At 34.7% G+C, this 25,187-nt stretch overlaps 1 protein-coding gene across 1 annotated transcript in view; it reads left to right on the top strand.

Moving 5' to 3' along the window:
* Window positions 1-18,732, top strand: part of LOC106458223 (zinc finger protein ush-like) — a 180,314-nt gene extending 161,582 nt beyond the window's left edge. Inside the window, exons 6-7 of the mRNA XM_022384348.1 lie at window positions 4,131-4,271; window positions 15,296-18,732. Coding sequence (XP_022240056.1) covers window positions 4,131-4,271; window positions 15,296-17,916 — 2,762 coding nt within the window. The 3' untranslated portion in view covers window positions 17,917-18,732. The remainder of the gene's footprint in view (window positions 1-4,130; window positions 4,272-15,295) is intronic.
* The last annotated feature ends 6,455 nt before the right edge of the window (window positions 18,733-25,187 follow it).

Below are 25,187 nucleotides of genomic sequence, written 5' to 3'. Positions count from 1 at the left end.
CCCAGTGGCACAGCAGTATGTCCGAGATTTACAGCGCTTAGTTCATCAGTCATATAACATCAGACTTTTTGTTGTTGGTGGTGGTGTTTCATTTAAATTGTCCCCTAGTGGCACACGGAATGTCTGCGGATTTACAACGCTAAAATCCGGGTTTCGATACCCGTACCGGACAGAGCAGAGATAACCCATTGTGTAGCTTTGTGCTTAATTGCAAGCAAACAAACAAACTATATACTGGATAACTTAAATACAGAAAAATCAGGTATTATACAAAATTATTCCATCAGTCGGATTTAAGTGTTCATTAATAACAATAATAAAAATCATAAAGCATTGTTTACCCAAACCTTTCTCTTCCAAATATACAACGTGCCATTAATTGGAGTGCTTATAGCGATATACTAATTAATGAAATATAAAACGACTTGCGATTGTATTTTCCCCTGTTCATCACGTTGAAATTGTTATTCTAACATATTTCATGTTGATTGTTTTCATTTTTAAAACTGACATTAAAAAGGTATTTTTTGCGTCGACTTGTCAGTTGATTTGCGACACAATAATGTGTCGCGTTAAACCCCTTTGGATAACACTTGAAACATTATTTTTATAGCTAGAATATGATATCATAGGCGGTGTTCACAATAACTTGAAATATGGCGTGCATTTCCAAGGTACTGCCATAATAACCACTTTTATTTTATCACTCGAAATATATATATATTTTTTTGTATTTGTGTGTGTAATTTCTATCAGGAATTAAAGAATAAATGTTGCAAAAGGGTCACAAGTCCTTAGCTTCCCTTTGCTCAACTTTGAATCCGAGAATTCATAGTTCAAGTCTCGTTGCCACAGTCCGCGACCACCAAATCCCACTATTCGACCAAACAATAGTAGTCTATGAGATGCAAGTGCGTACTGTTGACTAACAGTCTCTCCTCTAGTCTATCAGCTCAAAATCAGGCACGGTCTTTCTCAGTTTTCTTTGAAATTCTAAAACAAACAAACCCTTTCTAAGTTATTCGTACTAACTAACTCGTATGATAGTTACAAAACTATTGCCATTGAAGCTAAAATTTTCAACGTACGTTTGTTATTTAACAAATAATCTCTGACTCAATGGCAGAAAATACGACTATTTTGTAGATAGTGGGCATGATCCAGGGATACGTTTATCGTATTGTTTTCTTTGATCCGAGTTGTCATTAAACTGATTTTATCCTACCAGATCCGCACGCTATGATCATGCTATTTTGTCATTATCTCAACACTTCTCTCTCCTCTTATTCTTGTAAAATTCTCACACTTTAATCAGAAAAAGTCTTCGTATTCTGAGTTCCTTACCTGATCTTGAATCGTTCTCCTCCTTCTGCTCACATCCTAATTTGAGGAAAAGACGTCAGCTACATCCCTAAATTTACCGCTTCTATAATTAAACGCACTTCTTCTTCGGCCGCTTACAACACCTTCTGACCACACCTTCTCCACCGTAGCTTCTCTGACCTCTCTTAACTTCTGCTAACTTTTTAAGCATACGATCAGAAACTGGCTTGCCGTCCATCGCGATAGCATCCAAATCTTGCTACGCTTGTAATATCTCGGACGTTTTGATACTTTACATTTACAGGTTAACTTTGAGTTCGACCTCTTTCCCACCTCGGAGATTTTGGCTTATAGGCTTAAGATTTCACTAAAACACTCGAGAACGATAGGTGTTCCATAGATAATGGACTTTCACAATAGCATGACCATTGTCTGAGTACCCCAGTGAGACAATGGTAGGTCTACGAACTTACAACGCTAAAACTCCGGAGTTCGATTTCTCGCGGTGGACACAGTAGATAGCCCAATGTAGCTTTGCTCGAAAACAAGCAGACTAAAAACTGTTGTCTGAATTATAACGAAAGATTACCCCAAACCAATCATAACTTGTTTTGGTGTTTTCCAGTTATAGATAATCGAACACATCTGGATTTCTTATGAAATAATGCATATTCCTGGAGATTTTCAGAAAAAAAATAAGTGCAAGATGTGGTTTACACAAAGTGTTCTACCATTTCTGCTGCCGTTGAGTCAGAGACTGATTGTTGATGAACTATAATATTTGATGTGTCCCTAAATATTTCAACCATTTCCGTTTTTCATTGTGTTTCGATGTTTGTTTGTTTGTTTTGAATTTCGGGCAAAGCTACACGAGGGCTATCTGCGCTAGTCGTCCCTAATTTAGCAGTGTAAGACTAGAGGGAAGGCAGCTACTCATCACCACCCACCGCCAAACTCTTGGGCTACTCTTTTACCTACGAATAGTGGGATTGACTCTCACATTATAACGACCCCCACGGCTGAAATGGCGAGCATGTTTGGTGTGACGGGGATTCGAACCCACGACCCTCAGATTGTGAGTCGAACACCCTGACCACCTGGCTATGCCGGGCCACTTCAGTTATGAACAATACTAAAAACTCCAATACATAATGATTTTCATCATGTGTTTTAATAATAAAATCTTTCATATTTTGCAATAATAAAAATGAATTCTCATACGATGCAAACACAAATGACAACAACTTAAAACTGTTGTATGTTTCATAAGACTGAAGCTTTTTAGTTAGTTTGATTGATTGTTTGAAGTTAAGCACAAAGCTACACAATGGGCTATCTATGCTCTGCCCACCACAGGTATCGAAGACTGAAGCATCTCAAGATTAGGAAAACAAAATGTTTTTTCTGCAGTAATGTACACGCACATACACACATATGTATATGTATTTCATTAAAGCTTATGGTTTTACCTTTTTTAGTTTGTTTTTGTACCCTGTTTTGGTAATTTACGTTACCTACCAAAAAGTCATGGGACACATCTGTGATTGCAGGAAAATGAGTGTTACGACGAAATATGCAAATAGTTTGGCCTATAAAGGTGATCAACGGTTTGCTCGGAAGTCATTTCGAACTTGTACGCCTAACAGAGCTAACAGAGTTTCAGAGGGGGAGGATAGTTGGATGTCATTTGGGGAAAATGTCTGTACGTGTTATTGCGTAACAATTAAATATTCCCAAGTGGACAACTGGCAACGTGCTGAAGAAATGGAAGTCCACAGGTGACAATGAGCCCTAGAAACGACCAGATAGTCATAAAATACTGACTGACAGGAGCCGACGCACCTTGAGAAGGCTGGTTACCTCATCTCGCCATCAGACTCTAGAGATAATCCGTGTTTGGAGATGCGGGTAGATATAAGTGTTTCCACGAAGCGCCAAGAGCTATATGCCATGAATTTTCACGGAAGAGCCGCAGCCCACAAGTCGTTGATAACAAAAACAAATGCACACGGTCGTTTGGAATGGGGCAAGGCACACCGTACCTGGACCGTGGATCAATGGAACTCGGTCCTGTGGAGCGAAGAGTCATGCTACACGCTCTTCCAGTCTGATGGACATGTTTGGGTATGGAGGATACCCGGAGGACGCTTATTACCTGAGTGTGTTTTCTCAACAGTGAAGTTTGGAGGTGCCGGTATTATGGTCTGGGGGTGCTTCTCGTAGTATGAACTAGGTCCACTGGTCGCAGTGCATGGATCCTTGAATGCTGAGTCCTACATTGATGATCTGAGCAATTCTGTGTGTTCCACACTGTGGCATTTTTATGGGACCAGCCCTTACACCTTCCAACACGATAACGCTCCATGTCTCAAAGCAAGGATTGTGAATGCATGGTTTGAAGAAAATAACATCGGAACATTGCAGTGGCCAGCACAGAACTCCGACCCCAACCCGATTAAACATCTTTGGAATGAACTGGAACACGGAATTAGGGCAAGGCCAAGACGGCCCCTTCAGTAATGGAGCTTACTAATGCTTTAAAAGAGGAGTGGAGCACAATACCACCAGCTTTCTACCAGACATTAGTAGACAATCTTCCACGACGCACTGAAGCAGCTATTAAGGCCATAGGCGGGTCAACACGCTATTATTTTCTTGGAATAAAGTCATGTTTTACTCACAACTACCCGTGCCCCATGACTTTTGGTAGGATAGTGTGTCTTAGCCTAAACATTATAATTTAGGTGGTTTTGAACATATTAATATTTATTACCAAATTCGTATGTTTATTTATGTTTTCCATGTAGGATTTCTCTGTGGACCTTGTGGGATTACATTTAGTAGTCAAAGTACACTCGAAGCTCACTGTAAGTTTTACTGTTCGCACAGACAAGGTAACGGCCCTCTGGAAAGTGAATCAGGCACAGCAGGAAACTCACGTAAAGAAGGTAGGTTATTTGTTACAGCTTTAAAAGTAAAATCAGCTATTACGTGACCAAAATTATTAATAGATATGCGAAACGCTGAGTGAGAATGAGAACATTTGATATTTCCACCTACTTATTAAAAAAATCATCTGGTAAAACTCTTACCACATTTCTTCATAAGTTACCACAATTAACCCAATTAATTAATTGGTATAGCGATATAACTCTTAAATTGTAAAAAAACAAAACAAAATATATCTATTAGTTCAAAATCGAGACGTGAATCAAATGCGTTATTACGACTGTAAAAAACAAGTCTTTATCCAATCCCGAAACGTCGCTTAAATAAATCATTTTTTGTTCATTTTGACGTTGCATCATTACAACGCTATAACGCTAAAATTTAGATTTCGATATTCGTGGTGGCCACACAACAGTTAGCCCATTATGTAGCTTTATTACATTACAGCTCTTCTTGTGAACGCCTAACCACCCGACATTCGACGTCACCCGTAACTATAGTCAATGAAAACCAAGAAGCCATTATTGAAATTAGTTACTAATTCTTAGTACTTTTTTTTTTTAAGTTTGAATCCTCAAATTCAGGTTTGTAAAGTCAAACATGAAATTACACGAAAACGCCAGTTTTTGGTTTACAATATTCTGGTAAAGTTCGATTGAATTCTATTTTACTTTAGGATCAATGTGCCTTAAGCCTAATTACACTCGTTAATATTATATCGCGCTTTTAACATTGAAGTATAAACATTTAAAGAATCCTAGATAATATTTCATTATATTTTGTGAAACAAATGATATATATATATATATATGTGTGTGTGTGTTTAAGTGACTAATTAGACAATTTAATATTTTAATCAAAGGCTGATCCAACGTTGCCACGTATTTTATAAAAACTGGATATGTGAACCCTAATTTTACCATGTATATACGTAATACTAACGTTTAAAATGTCAAATTACCTATAGTTTTACTTATTTTCTTGTTTGGTTTCGGTTAAGTAATAGAGCTAAAAATGTTCCTAATTCAAAACAGCTAAAAGATAATATTTTCACATATTACCTTTTAGAAAGTAAATACTGATTGCTTAGAACCCGAATTTATTTTATTTTTTATGTGTAAGAGTATGGTATTGTAACAAGGCATACACAGGTGTTTGTTCTCAATAACTTACTTTATATGTAGTTGGTGGTTTGGGCTTCAATTTGGGTTGACTAACCGGTTATTGGGCCGAAGTTCATCCTACTTTCCTATACTATACTTTTTTTTCTGCCACGCCTCATCTCTTCTATCATATTTCTCATCATTATGGGAGCACATGGCAACTAAGGTGGATGCATTCCGGTATGGGTCTTTCATACTAACACTATAGGTACTTCTCAATGGAGTAAACTAACTCATTAACTTAAATCTGCAAAAAAAAAAAAAAAAAACTTTTAATCAACGAGTCCCAGTGTGTTATTATCTGATTTCTGCCTATATTGCTTTTTGCTCCCATAGTGGTTCTCTCATCCAAGGAAGGAGGAATCGAATCGCAATTCCACGTGGATCGCGCGCATCATTTACATTGTCTTCACGATCGCTTTTCAGAAGATTCTGACAGACAGTTAGGCGGCGAGGAGAGCGATTATCAATCTACCTCTTCTAGTTCTGCAGCAGAAGAGAAACCCGCAAGGATGGAGAATCTAAACACGGTGAGAAAAACAAAGACAGACCTACAGTTGGTCAATTCATTCCTTTTGAAAGTTGGAGAACGAAGACCTTTGGAGAAAATACCAAATAAAGAACTGGATGATGTCTTGTCGAGTTTTATTATGAATGTCAAGAAGAGAAATGGAGACGATTATGAACCGGATTCTTTGAGGGGTCTTTTAAGCAGCGTTGACCGCTATCTTCGGAAGCAACTATATCCTGTTGCTATTTTCAGTCCGACAACGGAGAATTTTTCTAAGACACGGGAGTCTCTGCGAATGAAACAGCTACAATTGAAATCCCAAGGTAAAGGAAGTCTGTCAACGAAACACGTTCCTTTAACAGATTCCGAGATAGAGAAATTGTTTCTTTCTGGACAACTTGGAGCTCAGACAAAAGATTCCATCATTAACACACTCTGGTTTTACAATTCCGTTTTCTTTGGAATCCGGTCAGCTAAAAGACATTACGAGCTTCGATGGGGAGATATAGCGCTTTGTGAGCTTCCAAACGGTATGGAGTACCTGGAGTACATCGACCAGGAGACCAAAAAACCTAAGGAAGGTGTAATGGGGAATTTTCGGATATATGCTAACTTAGATTGTGCCGATAGAGACCCCATACACATATATCGTTTGTATGCCAGCCATCGGCCAGACTGCATGAAAAAAAATGACAGTCCGTTTTATCTTGTTCCTAACCACTCAAAAGCGACTTACAACAGCTCGTGGTTCAAACGTCAGCCGCTAGGGGAAAACAGGCTCGCTTCTCTCATGAAATGTATGGCGAAAAAAGCAGGACTTTCCGTTGAAAAACATTTTTATAATATCAGTGTCCGGCGAGCGTTAATGTTAAAATTACAATCCGGAATGTAATCAAAGAAAAACAGTACGAGAGAATTTTTTTTTTTTAAAAAAAGAACAAACTAATTTATCATTTAAAGGATATGTCGAATATTTCTTTTAAGCGTTTCTAAAACAAATCTACAGAGGTATAGGAAAGTTCCTAATCTTAAATAAAATTATGAGAACAACATGTGATACTTCAAAAATTGTAATATTAACACTATTATTATTTTTTTCTTTCTCGCATTAGTTTAGCAAAAGAATAAAATATTTTGTAAACTTACAAACTATACGAAACGTTTTATCTAGGAAAGTGAGTGGCCTGTCCTACGGGGATTATTCCTAACGATAAAACACTTTGTTTTTTAATAAGAAAAATTTTTGCATGACTATTCATATCGTAGTTAATATTTTAACAGTTTACTAGTGTTCATTTATTATGTTTATATGTTTTATTTTGTCATACCGGTGAAGGTTCAAGTGTAAGAGAAAATGCGTGATTTTTATTTGTATAATGAAGTAATTCGGTTATTCATTGTACTTAGGTCAGCAATTATACTGTACCAAAAAAAAGAAAAAACGTTTGAAAGTAAAATAGAACGTTTGCTAGAATTTCATCAACATTTCCCATTTCTTTTGGGCTGTCGAGCGTGCTCGTTGTGTAAAACTAAAAAATATGCATAATGGCTTCTAATGAAATATTCCCTCCGTATTTAAAAATGCAATATATTTAAATCGTTAAGCAACAATGGGAAACACAATTAATTTGTTCGATAGAGAAACAGACCTTTAGAAAAATGTGACAGAATAAATTATTTGTGAAGCTGAAAAGTTAAAAAATGTAATAATAATTCCTGGTTTGAAATCTGCAACTCTAAGAACGCAAACCATGGTGAAGTTTTATAGACACATAACAAATGCAAAGTTTCCCGAGATCTTAGCTTCACCCTGATCAGGTTTCGATTCCCGTAGTACAGAAAGGTAGAGGCGTGAGTTTAAAATAGATGCACGTGTAGTTACTTCAGCCAAGGATGGAACTATATACAGGATCAAACTTTTGGCCAAACATGAAGTATTGCCACAGCTATTCCAAATGCCTCTACTCTCATGTTTCTAAAAAAAAAATCTAAACACTTTTAATCATATTAAAAAACAACGTCTTCATATCTATTTTAGATTAAGAGAAATGGGCCGTTAAAAAGTGGTAAAATTAGAATTTTTCGATTCCTTATTAAAGAATCAAAACAAAGGAAAAAAGACGCGAAATCAACATGCACGGAAATAGGGTTTGATAACTGTAGCACAAATATTAATATTTTTATGAACATTTATCGATAATTTAAAGGTGAATTGATTACTCTTGCAGCCAAACAAGTTAAAATTAAATATTTGAGGAGTTAGGGGCTCGTCGAAAATCTGGAATGAAAGGATGTCGACTTACAACGCTAGAAATCGGGTTTCGTACCCGCGGTGGTCAGAGCACGGATAGCCCATTGAAGTGTTGAATTATATTGTTATTTTTATAAACTGTTTTCTTGTTCTTTTCAACTATCAAAATGAGAGTGTGCTTAGTTGGACTTACCAACTGTGTGTTCGGTTTTTAATCAAGATAAAAATAAAGCCCATTTATTTTCGAAAATAGTTTTACTAACTAAGTAATATATGCAATTAAAACTCTAACCATATAGTGTGTAAATCACTTAATGTTTCTAAACACAGGAAACAATTGCAATTTAACTAAATGGACAAAAATTATTAGTTTCCATCTACAACGTATCTAGATATATAAACTACTGTTTCATGAAGTGCAAACTTTACACCTGTAAAATAATAGAATTCTATGATATTGGTGGTTATCAAAACAAGTGTGTAACGTGTGCAAGACAGAGAAGCCAGAATATAGTAATTCCTGCACGGTGAAACCGAAAATATCAATTTTTCTCCATCACGTACACATTTTTCACAAAACGTCATAACGCAATCCATAAAAGAAAGACCACAACACGTAGTTTTGAGAATAAAAGACGTATATTTCACACAAAAAAATCAGGATGAATGAGGATGTATATTCGTTTGACATCAATGTTCTTCCTTTTTGTTCAGTTTGTTTGTATTTTTGTTAAGAAACATAATAATAAAAAAAATTTCATTGTGGTAAACGAAATAATAATTTGATCTAAGTAAGAGTTTTTCTTTCTTCCCGATTTGTAAAAAATTCTTACGTGATAGAAAAAAATTAATATTATTTTCGAAATTTGCATAGCATAATTATAGAGACTTCGGTATTAAAACTAAGACAACTTTTATGAAGTTTAAATTCACGGGCCCGTGTAATTTAGGTGTCTTTGTTGTTAGATTACCAAAATTTCTTTTACCCCCATTTATAAAAGCACGTCACGTTTTAATTTCGAAATCCAAATTTTAACTAAATGGGTTTTGAATGAAATACATAACTGTTAATGTTAATACTCATAATCGTAATAAAGTACATTATCACACGCTTCTTGGATACTTCATGATATTTAACTACATATATATATGATATATGAATTAGCTTATTTTTTATTGCTCAATACTAAGAAAGCAAATATGATTTTGATCGTCAGATGCTCAATACATGTTATTTAATGTCTTGTGGAGGTTTACATTCCTGTGACATTCTTAATTAATGTTTACATGGAAGAGCTCATTTTCTTTTGAATTATAGAAAAAAGTTAAGTGAGCTTTCATATATGCTCCTACCTTGAATGTTTAATTTGGAAATATTCCGAGTGGGATAAGTTTTATGAATGTTTGACTGTGAATTATTTGTGTCACAAATTGTGAAAGCATTATTAATTAAACACCTTACGTTTTTCATCTCTTGGCAACATTCCAATATTTGTATGTTTAAAACCAAGAATTTCAATAAATATTTTCCATTTACAGCTACAATGTTTCATTCTTATTTTATGACTACAAAATATTACCGTGCATTTTCTAAATATTCCGAGTGGGATAAGTTTTATGAATGTTTGACTGTGAATTATTTGTGTCACAAATTGTGAAAGCATTATTAATTAAACACCTTACGTTTTTCATCTCTTGGCAACATTCCAATATTTGTATGTTTAAAACCAAGAATTTCAATAAATATTTTCCATTTACAGCTACAATGTTTCATTCTCATTTTATGACTACAAAATATTACGGTGCATTTTCTAAATTTTTGTTCATTTCTTTTCTAGAATTTCACACTTATTAGCAAAGAAAATCATGTTAAAATGAAAAGAAAATTATTTAAGCCTAATTTTTAACTAAAGTTTTAACTGTACATAGCTTGAAAGCTTATTCATAGTCGACCCCTTTAATTCAAATTACAAAATCTAATTTAAAAACGCCCCTGGGGGGTAAGCGGTAAGCCCGAGGGCTTATAACACTCAAACCTGAGTTTCGATACCCGTAGTGGAAAGAGGGCAGATAGCTAAACAACCAAACAAAACTGTTCAAAACGATTTAATGTTATAATATTTCTGTTTTTTTGTTGTTGTTGTTGTTACCACTGTGTTTAGAAAGCAGCCATAAATCCCATGTAATTTAAGACACTACAGTACATTTACATCACCAATGTTTTTAGTTTTTCTTAATTAATTAGGTTTTTTAAAAAAAAATTCTCCGTATACGTAGGGGTGATATTAGTATCCCAGCCTGTAAATTACCAAGCAAAAAACTGCTTTTAAATCAATAAAAGTACTTTTGAGCCTCACGAAAAATATTATTTTTTTGTTATTTCCTCGTTCGTGCCCCCCAGTGGCACTGCGGTATGTCTGCAAACTTACAACGCTATAATCCGGGTTTCGATACTCGTGGTGGGCAGAGCACAGATAGCCCATTGTGTTGCTTTGTGGTTAACTTCAAACAATCCTTGTTCGTACAAGACTTTAAAAAAAGGCCCCTTTAGTGGCTCACTGGTAAGCTAGAAAGCGTATATGCTAAAACCAGGGTTTTAATACCTATGGTGGGCAAAAAGTAGATAGCTCATTGTCTAGTTTTGCGCTTAAACATAAAATATATTAATACCCCATCCCCCAACAAAAAATGCGTTGTTTTCTATATAATACAGATGTTATCTCAGAATCGATAGTTTTGATGCTTAGGAAACTCGTTAAGATCATAACAGTTAGTGAGCCAAGCGTGACCTAATGGTTAGAGTGCCGACTGGGAACATGGAGGCTTAACGATTTCAGTCCCATTGCCACAGAAACATGCTCCACACTCTGGGTCTGTGAGTGTGCTACAAAGTTGACATTCAAATCCCACTTTTTCAATTAGAATAATCCAAAAGTTCGCGGTTTGTACTGCTGAGTAACTGCATTATATAAAGGCTATTAATTTAAAATTAGGGAAGGGCTATGCCCAGATATCCCACGTGTGGCTTTGTTCAAACTTCTGAAACAAACAGACACGTAAATAAATAAGTAAAATTATTTAGTGGAAATTAACTTTAGGTTATCAGAAAACCTTACAGTAGGCTTAACTGATTACTTATGTATTTTCGTCAAAAACGCTAAAATCAGTGAAGAAAAGGCCTAACACATTCTTTGGTTCACTACTTCCGTTGTTGCAGAGCAGTTTCGCTGAATTCACAGCTTATCAGCGCTGCAGCGAATCAAAAAATAGATTAGGCCTGCACGTCATCGTTTCTTGTCTGAAGTTCACGTTTTGGTGATGAAAATAAATTCACAAATAAATAACTAACCAATTAGTCCGCTGAATGATAACGGATAAGTAATTGTGACGATATGCTACATGTTATCCAAATACATAAATTATTTTAAATTATTAACGATGAGTAAAAGACTACATCTAAAACAAACAAACTGCTTGCATTTACACCACTAAATGAGGCTTACTTTGTGCGATCAGTTCGTACTTCTTCTGGCCGAAGAGAGGGCGCAACCCTCCCTGGCCTGCCAGTTTCTTTGCTAGGACTGAATGGAATGAAATTCCGTTTTAAAACAAATATGTGCTTCGCTTTTCAAAGCAGCACTGGAGAATGGTAAATTCGGCGAAACTAGTCTACTGCAGCGGAAGTAGTGAATCACAGAAAAAGATAAGTTTCTAGGTCACAACAATTCATGTTTAGATGAAGAAAAGGAATTCATAAATAAAGAAAGTCTTACAATCAAACTGCCGTGACGTATTTACACTGTCGTAGAAAGTGGAAACAACACAAACAAACCCTAAACTTCAGTCTCAACTTGTGAGAGAGAAAACTGTCGAGGTGCGGCTTTCAGTTGAAAGTCCCAATTGCTTTAAATGGTTTGAAATAACACCCGTAAAACTTTTTGTTAAGAAATCTGATATACTTAATGGACAACTTACCATGAAAGAAATTTGAAGCTATGGAATGATAATCGTGTTAAAATGAAAATATCACGTTGTATGATTGTCTTAGATTATAAATTTTAGGATCTAAGGAGGTTAATAATGATCTACAAGTGTTTCTGTAATCATTTCGAAACGAAACAGTGTCCTTATGTGTACGATTGTGATTATTAAGATAAACTTCAAACTTATGGTGAATTGAGTGATTCGTAAATCTATGGTAAACTGAGTGACTCATAAATCTATAGGGAATTGAGTAACTCATAAAACTATAGTAGATTGAGTGACTCATAAATCTATGGTGAACTGAGTGGCTCATAAAATTATAGTAAATTGAGTAACCCATAAAACTATGGTAAATTGAATAGCTCATAAATCTATAGTGAATTAAGTGACTGATAAAACTATAATAAATTGAATGGCTCATAAAATCTATAGTGAATTAAGTGACTCATAAAACTATAATAAATTGAATGGCTCATAAAATCTATAGTGAATTAAGTGACTCATAAAACTATGGTAAATTGAATGGCTCATAAAATTCTATAGTGAATTAAGTGACTCATAAAACTATAGTAAATTGAATGGCTCATAAAATTGAATAGTGAGTTGAATGACTCATAAATCTATAGTGAGTTGAATGACTCATAAAACTATGGTAAACTGAATGGCTCATAACATGCTGTCCTTTTTAAGACTCCAGTTATCATATTGCTTACTGTGACATAGTATATTAGCTTAGGTCATAATATCACAGATGACATATGACCATCAAAAGTTTAACAAGAGAGAACAAAAATACCTAACACAGCTCTGCTTAACTAATGGAACTGATTAGCAATTTAGTATATAATATAAGTAGTAGTAGTGGTAAATGGTTGACAAGTAACAGTTTTTGTTTTTAGGAACATTATGTTTAATTTTTTCAAATCGTAAAATGGGGGCCAGTGGAAGTTTTTTGAAAAGTTTAAATTGTTAAATAATTGCCCATAACATCAATAAACTTGTGAAACGGTCAAGATAAATGATCTGAGAAAAAAAAATTACTTTCGAGCTAAAGTAACTAATAAGTTATAAACGAGCTCGTGAGGACCACCAGGAGTGTTTGTCTAAGGCTAAAGTTTAGAGAAACGTTAAAATGTTAGACACGAAACTGGTAGAATGAAATAAGAAAAGAAATAATGATTATATTTCAATCTATGTCTGGCAAAGTTACGTGTATATTTTGAGGAAACTAATATACACAATATATACATGACTTTAATGGTAGACACTAAAGTATACAATAAGTTTAATTTCAAGTTATCGTAGGCCTAACTAGTAACTGTACCTTAAGCCTAACTAGCAACTGCGTCGAATCGTGCTTTCAGGCAAAAATGTTTCGATAAGTAATACTAAAACAAGGATGAAATCAAATTATGTCTCATAATAAAATCAGTGATTCGTTCTGCAGAACTGTCTGTAGTTGTGCTTAATAATAACAGATAGGGATGTTTTGTCCTGTACGAAAGAAAAGTTATTTTAATTGGAACGAAAATAAGACATAGCTATTTCATTGCTGTTCATTCGACAGATATATTTCTCCACTCACTTTCATTTCATCAGCGGTTGTTGTTTTTATTTCTGGACTAATGTGTAGGTTTAAACTAATTTAGTTATTTTCAAGTCACTTCATTTACTCAGAAGGTTTCGCACAGAAGGAAAATGCAACGTGCGACTTTTTTCAATAGTTTATACTACTTTTTAGATGATGCTATAGTTAGTTAACGAAGTTCTAGTTTCAAATCACATTCGTGTTGAAAAATAAATGTATATAGTGTGTGTTTCATGGCCTTTTTGTTCCCAAATGTTGATGTACAATCTCTGTAGACGTTTTCAAGTATGCAGGCTGTATTCATATGTTTATATGCAAGATATTCGAAAATGCTTTTAGGATTAGGCTTGACGTTGATTATGTTTAATTAACTCTAAGATGTCAGTAATGCTTTTAGGATTAGGGTTGACTTTGATGATTTTTAACTAACTGTAAGATGTCAGTAATGCTTTTAAGATTAGGCTTGACGTTGATTATGTTTAATAAACTCTAAGATGTCAGTGATGCTTTTAGGATTAGGCTTGACGTTGATGACGTTTAATTAACTGTAATATGCAGTAATGCTTTTAGGATTAGGCTTGACGTTGATGATTTTTAACTAACTGTAAAATGTCAGTAATACTTTTAGGATTAGGCTTGACGTTGATGATGTTTAACTAATTGTAAAATGTCATTAATGTTTTTAGGAAAATCTTAGTGATAAGACTTTCAGCTAAGGAAATACGTTTAAATTTAAAATGTCAAAATGCTTTTAGTATGTTCCTCCAGTGACACAGCGGTAAATATTTAGGATTATGACGGTAAAAACCGGATTTTGATACCATGGTGGGCAATGCACAGATAGCCCATTGTGTAGCTTTGCGCTTAACGAAAACAAACAAAAGTTTTTAGGAATAGGCTTAGCCTAACGACTGCCCTAAGCTTAATATAGTTTTTCAATTTTTAGGATTATATAATTTGAAACATTCTTCAAGTCAAGTTAGTTAGGATAATTAAAAGAAAGGATACATTTTGGATTGCTTAAATGCTCAAAAAATACGTAACTGAAAACTATCGTTTTTCTCGTAATAATATATACAGCGTTTTCCAAGGAAACAAATAAAATATATATAATTAAACTCTTTCGATAATTGACTCATTAAAACAAAGTATTATTTGAGATGCAACTATATAGAGTCACTAGACGAATGTGATTTTGATAACTGAAAAATATAAGTTTTATATAAGTTGGTTGTTCTGTTACGTCATTGATTCATTTCCAAACAAAACGTTTCCTTGCTTTTATTAACATTAGTTGTCAGTTTTAAGTTCGGAACAAGTTTTTTCCCCCTTTTCTTTCATTATATTTACATAAGAAAGAAATCAATCACTGGTTCGAGGCATAAAGAATAAAAATGCTTATTGATTTTTAAAATGATATTAATTATATTTAGAGAGCAATCGGAGCCGTCATTTAATTAAAGAACTGCCATAAATAAAACAGTTTTTAATTTATTACTGAAAATATTTTTGAATTATCTCTACAGATAACTCCCGAACGTTACTAAATGGGCCCGTTGAAGACCAGGAGAAGACTCATGACAATCAATTAGCCACTAAAAGAAGTTTGGAAGATACAGAAAATTCTGAAATAAAGAGTTCCTCGGGAAGATCCAAAGATTGTAAGGTAGATCCCAAAACCGTTCGCGCATACAAATGTCAGCATTGCAAGTATTCTACCGACAAAAAAGGTGGTTTAGCACGACACATGCGCATGCACAGTTTACTCCCACAATCCTTTCCTTCTACGTCAAGAAATTCAATTAGAAATGAGGAGCTTCTGTTGTCGTCTCCACCAATCGCTAGATATTGCTCCGAATGTGAGATACAGTTCTCCTCTTTCAGGACGTTCTTGGTTCACAAGCTTCATTATTGTAACACAAGACAAGTTCAGAAGGCTTTGGTGTCCCCTAGTTCAACTTCTAGTCCATCAACTCCCATCTCTTCATTGTGTCCTAATAAACAAGAAAATGTCGGCTCTTTATCTTTAGAACCTCCTACTCCGTGTTCTAGTACGTCAACTCAAGATGGAATGCTTAATCAGCCATTTTACGCTGCTATTTCCACAAATCCTTTAATTTTAGTTCCTTACACCTATGTATCTGAAGCTGGACTAATTCCAACTGCAAGAATAGTTTCAGAAAGTGATGTTATTTTTCCAAGTGAGATGACTGTAGATCGAATTTCGCCTACTGAGAACGTCTTAAACTCTACACTCCCTTCTGCAGAAGATAACTTCTCAGAAGGCATGAAAACTAATTCTGCTCTAGAAAAGACTAAGAGCGCTTCACTGTCTCCCAGTCGCAATGACACAGAAGACGACTCCACTATCGACAGTTCTTTGAATGGTGAACACGAAGAACAACCCTTGGATCTGACTGTAAAGAATACGAAGAAAAAAATGTGGGTTTCTAACGCTAAAGATCCAAACACTCTGTCTCTTTCTGAACCAGCTCAACCAGTTACCGATGATGTAACTTTAGTTCCTCTAGAAGCATCAGGACCTACAATCCAAACACCTATAGACATTGCTAACAGTTCTCCCTCTAGTGGTCAATCACTTTTAGCTTTACCTTCTCTTTGTGATGTAACCTTACCACATAAATCAATGTTACCAAATGAAGTCGCACTGACAGCAGTCCCGCCCAATCTAGTCAAGATGAGAACCAATGAGTGTAGAGAGTGTAATATCGTGTTTTATAAATATGAAAATTATATCGCACACAAACAGCATTATTGTGCAACAAGACAGCAGAAACTTTATATGAACCAAAGCATTGCACCGTTTAGAAAAGATACTAGTGCGACGCCTCTTTCTGAAAACGATAAGGCATTATCTAAGACTCCATCTTTATTACCCACTTCAGTTCTTCCGACTCTACCTTCTATTCCCAGCAATGTCACTGACATTGGTTGTGTTTCTACTTCATCGCCCACTTTTACACAGTCCACTTATCAGTTTTTTTGCCTCCCCTGTGGCATAAAATTTACCTCGCTGAATAATCTACAAGCTCACCAGACTTATTATTGCCCCAAACGAGACTACTGTATTCAAAGTCAAGAGATACCAGTAGGGCCCGTTGCCATGGCTCTGGAATTCAAGTGCCCGAAATGTAAGACCTCATTTCCGAATGAAAGCTCTCTAAAAAACCATTCCTGTGTGGCCCAAAGAAAATGCCCGTATTGTAACGTATTTTGCCCTACCCTGAGCGCTGCTCAACGACATTTAGTAACTCACACTGGAGTGAGAGCTTTTCGGTGTACTGTATGTGGCTACAAAGGGCATACCTTACGTGGGATGAGGACACACATTCGGATTCATCTGGATAAGGGGAATCCAACCCCGGAAGAAGCATTTATTGTCTGTATTGGAGAAGATGGGACGACCGTTAGTCCAGAGTTGGCTGGGAAAGTCACAAAATCTACTACAGCAAGATTGCAAAGCCCTTCCCCTTCGACAAGTGCCCGAGTGTCGCCTGTTTATAGTGTCTCGTCCCCAAACAATAGGTCCACAGGTCACTTAAAAAATGAAGGGTCATCCCCGGAAATAAGTCGTCTGAGTGGACTAGATGGTGTAGTATTTAATGATCAACTCCACTGGTGTAGTCTATGTGGGTACTCTTCTTCCTATAAAGGGAATGTTGTTCGTCACGTTAAGCTTGTCCATCGAGAGATAGTGGGACTTCAGTTAGCAAACAGTGTGGTCGTCAGCAGCTCGGTCCTGTCGGATGACAGTCTTAAGCAGTTTTTGACAATCGGGTCGTCAACAATACCGATAGATCGGTCAAAACACGAAGAAGGTTCTAATGAACTAAGTCTCCTCGACAAACCTTTACCTTTAGAAAGTTCGGTAACAGTAAAACACGAATCACATGTAAGCGGCAGTGAAATTAGTGATAGAGAAGAAACCAAAGAGGACGACAAAGAACTGGAAGGTCAAACTTCGTCGAAACTAAAAAAGTGTTCGTCAAGTGAGCTAATAAAAAAAGTGGGTCCCAAGTATTGTAGGTCTTGTGACATATCATTTAATTACTTACCAAGTTTCATCGCTCACAAAAAGTACTACTGTTTCTCCCATGTTAGGGAAAACATTTCACAGCAGTCATGATATCCAGCGCAGTATGTTGTTTTTTTTTTTCTTTCTCCTACACGTGTCTTTATGTTGATTTACGTTTCAAAATAACTTAAATAAATAATTTAGGAAACTAAAGGAATATGCGAAGGAGATTATTGTTGATGGTTTGTAGTTTTTATTATTTTTGTATTTTGTTGTACAGTAAGCTGTTTGTGACGACGTGCCTTTGTACGAGATTGTGATATCAAAATGGTTGACGAGCGAGAGTCATTGTACGTATTAAACTTATATTTATCATTTGACAGTTTGGAACATTATCGTAAATTTGAAAAAAAAAACAAAAAAACTTTTAATTCCATGGATGGATCTTAGAGATATTTCCTTTTTATGGTAAATAACGTATTATCAGGTGTTTCTTTTCAACATAATTTAGTGTCATCATGGCGAATTGAAAGGACACTTTTATGGAAGAAGGAATAGTGGTTTTGAACATCTGTCTCCTTTCCATGCTAACGATCTGTGGAATAACTACTAATGCAAGTGCAAATTAGGTAGATATACGGTTCAATGTGAAATGCTAGTCAGTCAGAAATCTGGAATCTTGATACTAAAATATACACACACACACAGAGACTCTAAACTCAGCCTTTCATTTGTGTAGCTGGAAGAATAACTTCTGTGTGTTATGCATTACGCCAAAAACTAGTTCTACATACTTAAGTAGAACTGCGCATGTCCTCGAGAAAATCAAAACAAAAGTCAGCTTCAGGATCTTAAATATCATATACTGTTTGTTTCTGTAATAAAAGTTTTATGGATTTAGGTTATTAAAGCCATCTATTATTTCGTTATTTCTAGTATATTATCTTATAGCGTCGAAAATATTTCATAAAATTTTAAATGTATGGTAATAACTAATATATATATAGGTTTTTTTACGAAGATTATCTTATTTTGAAATATGCTGCCTGAATATTATTAGACTCTAACAAAACGATCTTTTCTTGATTAAAACGTTCATTTAAACTGAACAGCGTAGCTACTCAGAATTTATTAGAACAACAAATAATCCAACATGTCCGACAACTCCCTGAAAATACATGTAGAAAGTGCATACCAGGTATTAAACTTTTTCTAATAACTTGTGTGTAAATTTAAAATAATTAAAAAAAAAAGAAAGCTGACTAGAGATTAACAAGGAATTCCAATGAGTAGTTCAGCCGATAATTGTAGTTGAGTCATTTTTTTTATATTTCTCTGGGGAACAGCTTTAAATCATTATAAATGAGAACTTTTATTCTAGCAGGTAACAATACAAGTCATCCAAGGTTTCGTGGTCACTCCCTCCAGGCTCTATGTGCTCTGAAGATGAGTGATTGTTTCTAGTTAACTTTTTCTTTTGTTGTCGTTGAAGCAAAAACTATAGCGGCTTTCTTCTCTGCAGTCAGACAACCAGATTTGTAATTGTAGACAGTTTAACGTCATTAACCCTTGTCCTCCATCATTTACTTAAAATATCGCAAAAATTACTTTTTTTCAAATACTATTTTAAGAATCTAATATACTTTATGATAATAAAAACAACAACTATTATGAGATTAACCCTTATGGATATTGTGTGTTATACTGTTTTGTACGTTTAATCGAACTAATGAAATTCTGTAAAGAGCAACTTTGACTAGGATGAAAAGAACTCTAAAATATTATAATAATATAAACTTTAGGTCGTGTGTTACTACCGCAAGTTAATATCGGCTTAAAGATTTTCAAATAAGTTAATGAAACATTTACTTTACAAAGTGCAACTAGTGTAAATCAAACCATTGCACATAAAACTTACAAATTATTCAATTAGTTTCTTTGAACCCTGCATGTCACTGTCTAAAAAAAGCAAGTTTCTGAGATGGCGGGAAACGTAGTTAAACAAAATGGCCGTTTCTGCCATGAGAAATTATAACTTTCAACCGCAAATACAACGGCTTAGTGCTGTCGAATATATATATATATATATATAATGTTGTAATGACTGTTATTTATTAGTAAAATTTGTTTAGTTTTTAGTCTATTGTTTTTCTTCCTTCTTTTTCTTTTCTTCTCTTTTTCTTTTTGTTAAACGTTTCTCCACTGATCTTTATTCCAAATTAAACGGATACGACAAATCCACTGGATCACAATTCCCGATAACAAAATCCACTGATCTTTATTCCAAATTAAACGGATACGACAAATCCACTGGATCACAATTCCCGATAACAAAATCCTTTATATGTATTGTTCGTTATGCTATTTAAAATCCTTTTGAATTTGGTGCGTTTTTTTTTTTTATTTACGACAAGCGTTTGAAATGTGTAAATAAGTTAACATTAAAGCTTTCATCTTTAAGTTACAAAACTAGATGTAATATTTATGTTACTATTTCATTTCAATTTGGACAAAGATAACTAATCATCGTATACGAAGCTGGTCAAATCGGGTTTTTCCTTTATCTTAAGACCGCTAATATTGTAATACACAAGTCTTCCATAGTGACAGAAACCAATCGAATCTTCTTCTTCTTAATAGATCAAGAACGTCTTTTACTTTTAAAATTTGAAAAATAGTATTATCATCATTACTGGTAAGGTTGTTGTTTTTTATATTTCCACTAGGGAACTGGTATGTTATAACCTAATAAAAAGCAGGGAAAACCAATATGAATTGGTCTTTTTCTATGAAAATTCTTTTAGTTACGCTTGAAAACTGAAGCTTGTCGTGGCTCGGTTACAAAATTTAATGTACTAAAATTTGACGAATAAGTTAATAACACGAGACTTTCAGTTTACGGTGATTAAAAAGGTAAGTGTTAATACTACGCCCTTCATGAATGATATCTTTGGAAATGTTTACTCAGTTTCAGCTCTCATGATAATTTAGATCTGAATTTATATCTTTATTACTGTAAGATTCCTGAACTCGTTTATGTGGTGGTGTTTTTGCCCTTGTAATTTATTTAGCCTCAGAAATTATTATTATTTTTTACCATGGGTTCTGTAATTGAACAAGAGATGGCGCTAAATTGTGTGTATAGACATCGTGACTATTTGATATATGGATACTGATTAAGTAATCTTGTATATAATAATATATAATGTTTAGTTCAAATATGTGAAATTTGCAAAATGGGCAGAACGTCATTGAATCCTACCGTACATAGCTGGTTTGTACAATGTGACTTTAACATATTGTGTCGTACTTGTGAAATAAATTGGCTTGGACTTTTTCCACAGATTACTGTAGTGTGTGCAGTGTTTTAGTGGGAGTTTGTATAAATGATACACTTACGAATGGTTCTGAAGTAAATAATCACTAACTCTTTATAACTTTCTTACACGTATTCACGAATTAAATTATTTATTTTGAGCTATCTGTTGTGTTCACCTCAGGGAATCGCACGCCGGATTGTAGCGTCTAAAGTCCCGTAAACATACCGCTGTCCCAACGAGGGATCACGAAATAAATATCGCAAGACCAAACCAAAATGAAATAAAATATTCATTAAAAACACGAAATACGTAGTCATTATTTCCATCTGCGATACATACTTTTCCAGAACTTTCTGCAATACTTATGTATACGCGTGTGTGTGTGTATTTTATTTCAAAATTCCTGTATGCACTTTTCAAAGCGGTTAAAAATAAATCATATCGATTTTTTTTTGGGTTTAACTCAGTGGTAAATCTGAAGAATTACAACGCTGAAAAAACGGGATTCGATACCCGCGGTAGGCAAGCACAGACAGCCCGTTGTTTAGCCTTACGCCTAACAACGAAACAAATACAAAAGAATATTTAACAGATATTTACAAACCTTGGATATTTTTTGTCGGATTAGACTTTTAAAACTAAGAGTAACTTTTGTGTCACAATGGTAACATCCAGTTTTATTTGCTAAAACTACAAGAACACTGTCACTTGCTAAGTTTTGAACACCAAATATTAAAATGTCTTTTGTGTTTGTACCGAGTTTATTTATTTTCAAAGCAAGTTTTTACAAATTCATCAAACAGACGTTTACTAAGTAATTCATATAGCTAGTTTTAATTACTTCTGCGTAAAAAAAAAAAAAGCGTACTAAAGTTACCCACTACTAAACTATTAATTGAGGGAACTATTATTATATATCTCGTTAACAGTGCCACTTAATACTGAAATCTTTATTTTATAAGATCAATAGAAACGTGTCGTCATTAATTGGTCAGCAGATGTTTGAACACTTTCACTTACACAGGATAGAAACTGAGTTAATAAAACTTTCTTTTATGTTATGTTCATACAAAGAAAATTAGAATTAATAAGCATACTACTGTTCCCTTCACCGTCTCATTTTCGAAAGAACCCATTATACTTTGATCTGTAAACCAGGTGTTTGTTTGTTTATCTTAGAATTTTCGTAGACAAGAATATCTGCCCACAGTCGTCCCTAGTTTTGAAATGATAGACCTGAGAGAAGATAGCTAGTCAATAAATATTACCCACCACCAACTCTAAGGCTGCTCCTGCCTGATCAAGTGATGCAATATTACCGTCATTTCTATAGGGTACCCACTATCCCAGAGTGCGGAGCGCGTTTTTAGGGCAACGAGACTCGAAGCATTAAAAATCATGTGAATCACCTCAATAATAACTTAGTTAACCTTAGTCAGGCCCGGCATGGCCAGGTGGTTAGGGCGCTCGACTCGCAATCTGAGAGTCGCGGGTTCGAATCCCCGTCCCACGAAACATGCTCGCCCTTTCAGCCGTGGGGACGTTATAATGTGACGGTCAATCCTACTATTCGTTGGTAAAAGAGTCGCCCAAGAGTTGGCGGTGGGTGGTGATGACTAGCTGCCTTCCGTCTAGTCTTACACTGCTAAATTAGGGACGGCTAACGCAGATAGCCCTCGTGTAGCTTTGCGCGAATTCAAAAACAAACAAACAAACCGTAGTCAGTGCGTCGTGAAATCACGACAGGGAGCTTATGTTTATTTCGATAAGATTATTAACCTCGTAATTGCACAAATAAAACATATATTTCTTTTCTAAACGCACTTGTTTTTTGTTGTTGTTACTTGACGGAAATTTAAAAAAAATCGCTTTCCTTCAGAGTTGTAACAAGATTATCTGGCGCATGACCATTAAGTGTTCATTTTTGTTTCTTCTCTCATAAGAAGATACAAGTTTCAGGAATTAGAATCCCGTTTTCAAACAATGCGTACACTGAAAGACAAAGGTAAGTCAAGTGTTCATTACAATTACGAACAATAGTTCCGTACCTCAAAGAAAAATCATTTAATGTTTGTTATTCAGCCAGCTTGGAAAGCTGATTTGGAAAGTTAGATTTTCAAACCCCGAAAAACATTTCAAATCATTTAAAACAAAACACTTAATTGGTTGGTATGATACCAGTAGTAAATTGTCCGCACTTTATCTTCTTTTTTTTGTCTACCAGTTGTTTATAAAGATATTGCGTAACTAACGACTTTCTTTCTAGAAGATTACTGAACCGTAAAACATTATGTGGTTAACCTTCACCTCCTGAATATCTTTAAGAATCCAGTTCAGTCTAGTTTTTAAGCAGTTTTTTTTTTTGTAGTAGTCATTTCTTGCTGCTTGTGTTTATTGCACCAATAATTACTTTAGTGGGTAACAAGTAATGATTTAAATATGCAATTATGACATAAAAAAAACTCGATCTAATGTGACGCAAACGTTAACCCTACAATTACCATTGGAACCCGTTTCTTAATTTTGTTATCCGCTGAATTTCTTGTTGTTATCAGGGATTCTAATAACTTACAATATCGTATAAAAAATTCTTAACAACTTACCATCAATATTAAATTCGTTACGCCAGTTATTGTTGGATTCCCTACTTATTTCAAGCAAAAAATAAAATAAGAAATTAGTGTTTTCGTCTAATTTTTCTAACCAGTTTTTTTTTTTGAGGTTTTGTTTTTGGAAGAAACATAAAATCATTTAGCATGATGAAATATGAGCTTCCTACTGGTAATAAACGGTACGAAAATAAGTTGGTAACTTGAGGAACAACATGTTTTGCATTAATTTGATTTTTTATTTTAAATCTCGTTGAATCATTGACGATAGGTTAGACGCGTCGCTAGGCACTGACACACGTGGTACCGTGCCCCGATAGACTTGTACTAATAGAAACCGGGTTTCGATCCCCGTGGTGAGAAGAGCACAAATAGCTCTTTGTGTAGATTTGTGCTAAAACAAAAACAAAATAAAATAAACTAACCGTGCCCCAGTTAAGTAACAGTTTAACCTTTAATATTTGGACATATGAAACCGCCACCTGGCGGGTGTTTTTTTATATGCACACCGAAGTACTTCTGGTTAATTAATATTTGTCGAAAGCAGATGTACGATAGTTTTTGTGATTTGTCAACAAATTCTTATATTATATAACCTTTAGTACTTGAGTAAGAATGAATGAGGTTAAATATTTATGGGTTAAATATAATTCTATGATTCTTAGCATTATTTAATACATGTTAGCAAGAGTTACATGTTAATTCATTCTTGATTGTATAGTGTTATTTACACTTACACTTAGTTCATAACTATTATCAGTTCAACATGCATTAGCGAGAGCTACTTATTAACCCATTCTTGCTTGTAGTGTTGTATAGACTTATTGTTAATTCATAACTGTTATTAGTTCTTCTTGCTTATTACGTTATATAATATGTATTAGAGAAAATGGCACATGAATCTATTCTTGCTTGTCGCATTACTCAACATTTACTAAATGATTCCAAAGCGTTCAACCTGAGGGTGAGATTAGTTATTTTGAAGTTTGTATTGTTGTATTTGATGTTTACTCAGGAAGTGTTTTAACGCTAACATGTCATCGTTATGAAGGATGACTGTGTAAAGAGGCTTAATTTCCATCAAGAAGATTTGATGATCCTCTATCGGTTTAAGAAGGAATTGTATCAAATTGACCTCTAAACAACTCAAAATCAGTCGAATGAGGCGACTAAAAGGGGATTCTACATGGATGCTTAAAGTAGTTGACTAGAGTATCTTTAGTAATATATAAGGAAGAAGTTATAGAATGGTTGAAACTAACAGCAGTTTATTATGGCCAACTAAGGTTTTAACTGTATGACATCTTTAGAAAAACCGTCGAATGAGGCGACTAAAAGGGGATTCTACATGGATGCTTAAAGTAGTTGACTAGAGTATCTTTAGTAATATATAAGGAAGAAGTTATAGAATGGTTGAAACTAACACCAGTTTATTATGACCAACTAAGGTTTT

Source organism: Limulus polyphemus, unplaced genomic scaffold (genome assembly GCF_000517525.1).
Source record: "Limulus polyphemus unplaced genomic scaffold, Limulus_polyphemus-2.1.2 Scaffold430, whole genome shotgun sequence".
Lineage (NCBI taxonomy): Eukaryota > Metazoa > Arthropoda > Merostomata > Xiphosura > Limulidae > Limulus > Limulus polyphemus.
The sequence above is the reverse complement of the archived record's forward strand: the minus strand, read 5'-3'. Positions and strand labels throughout refer to the sequence as shown.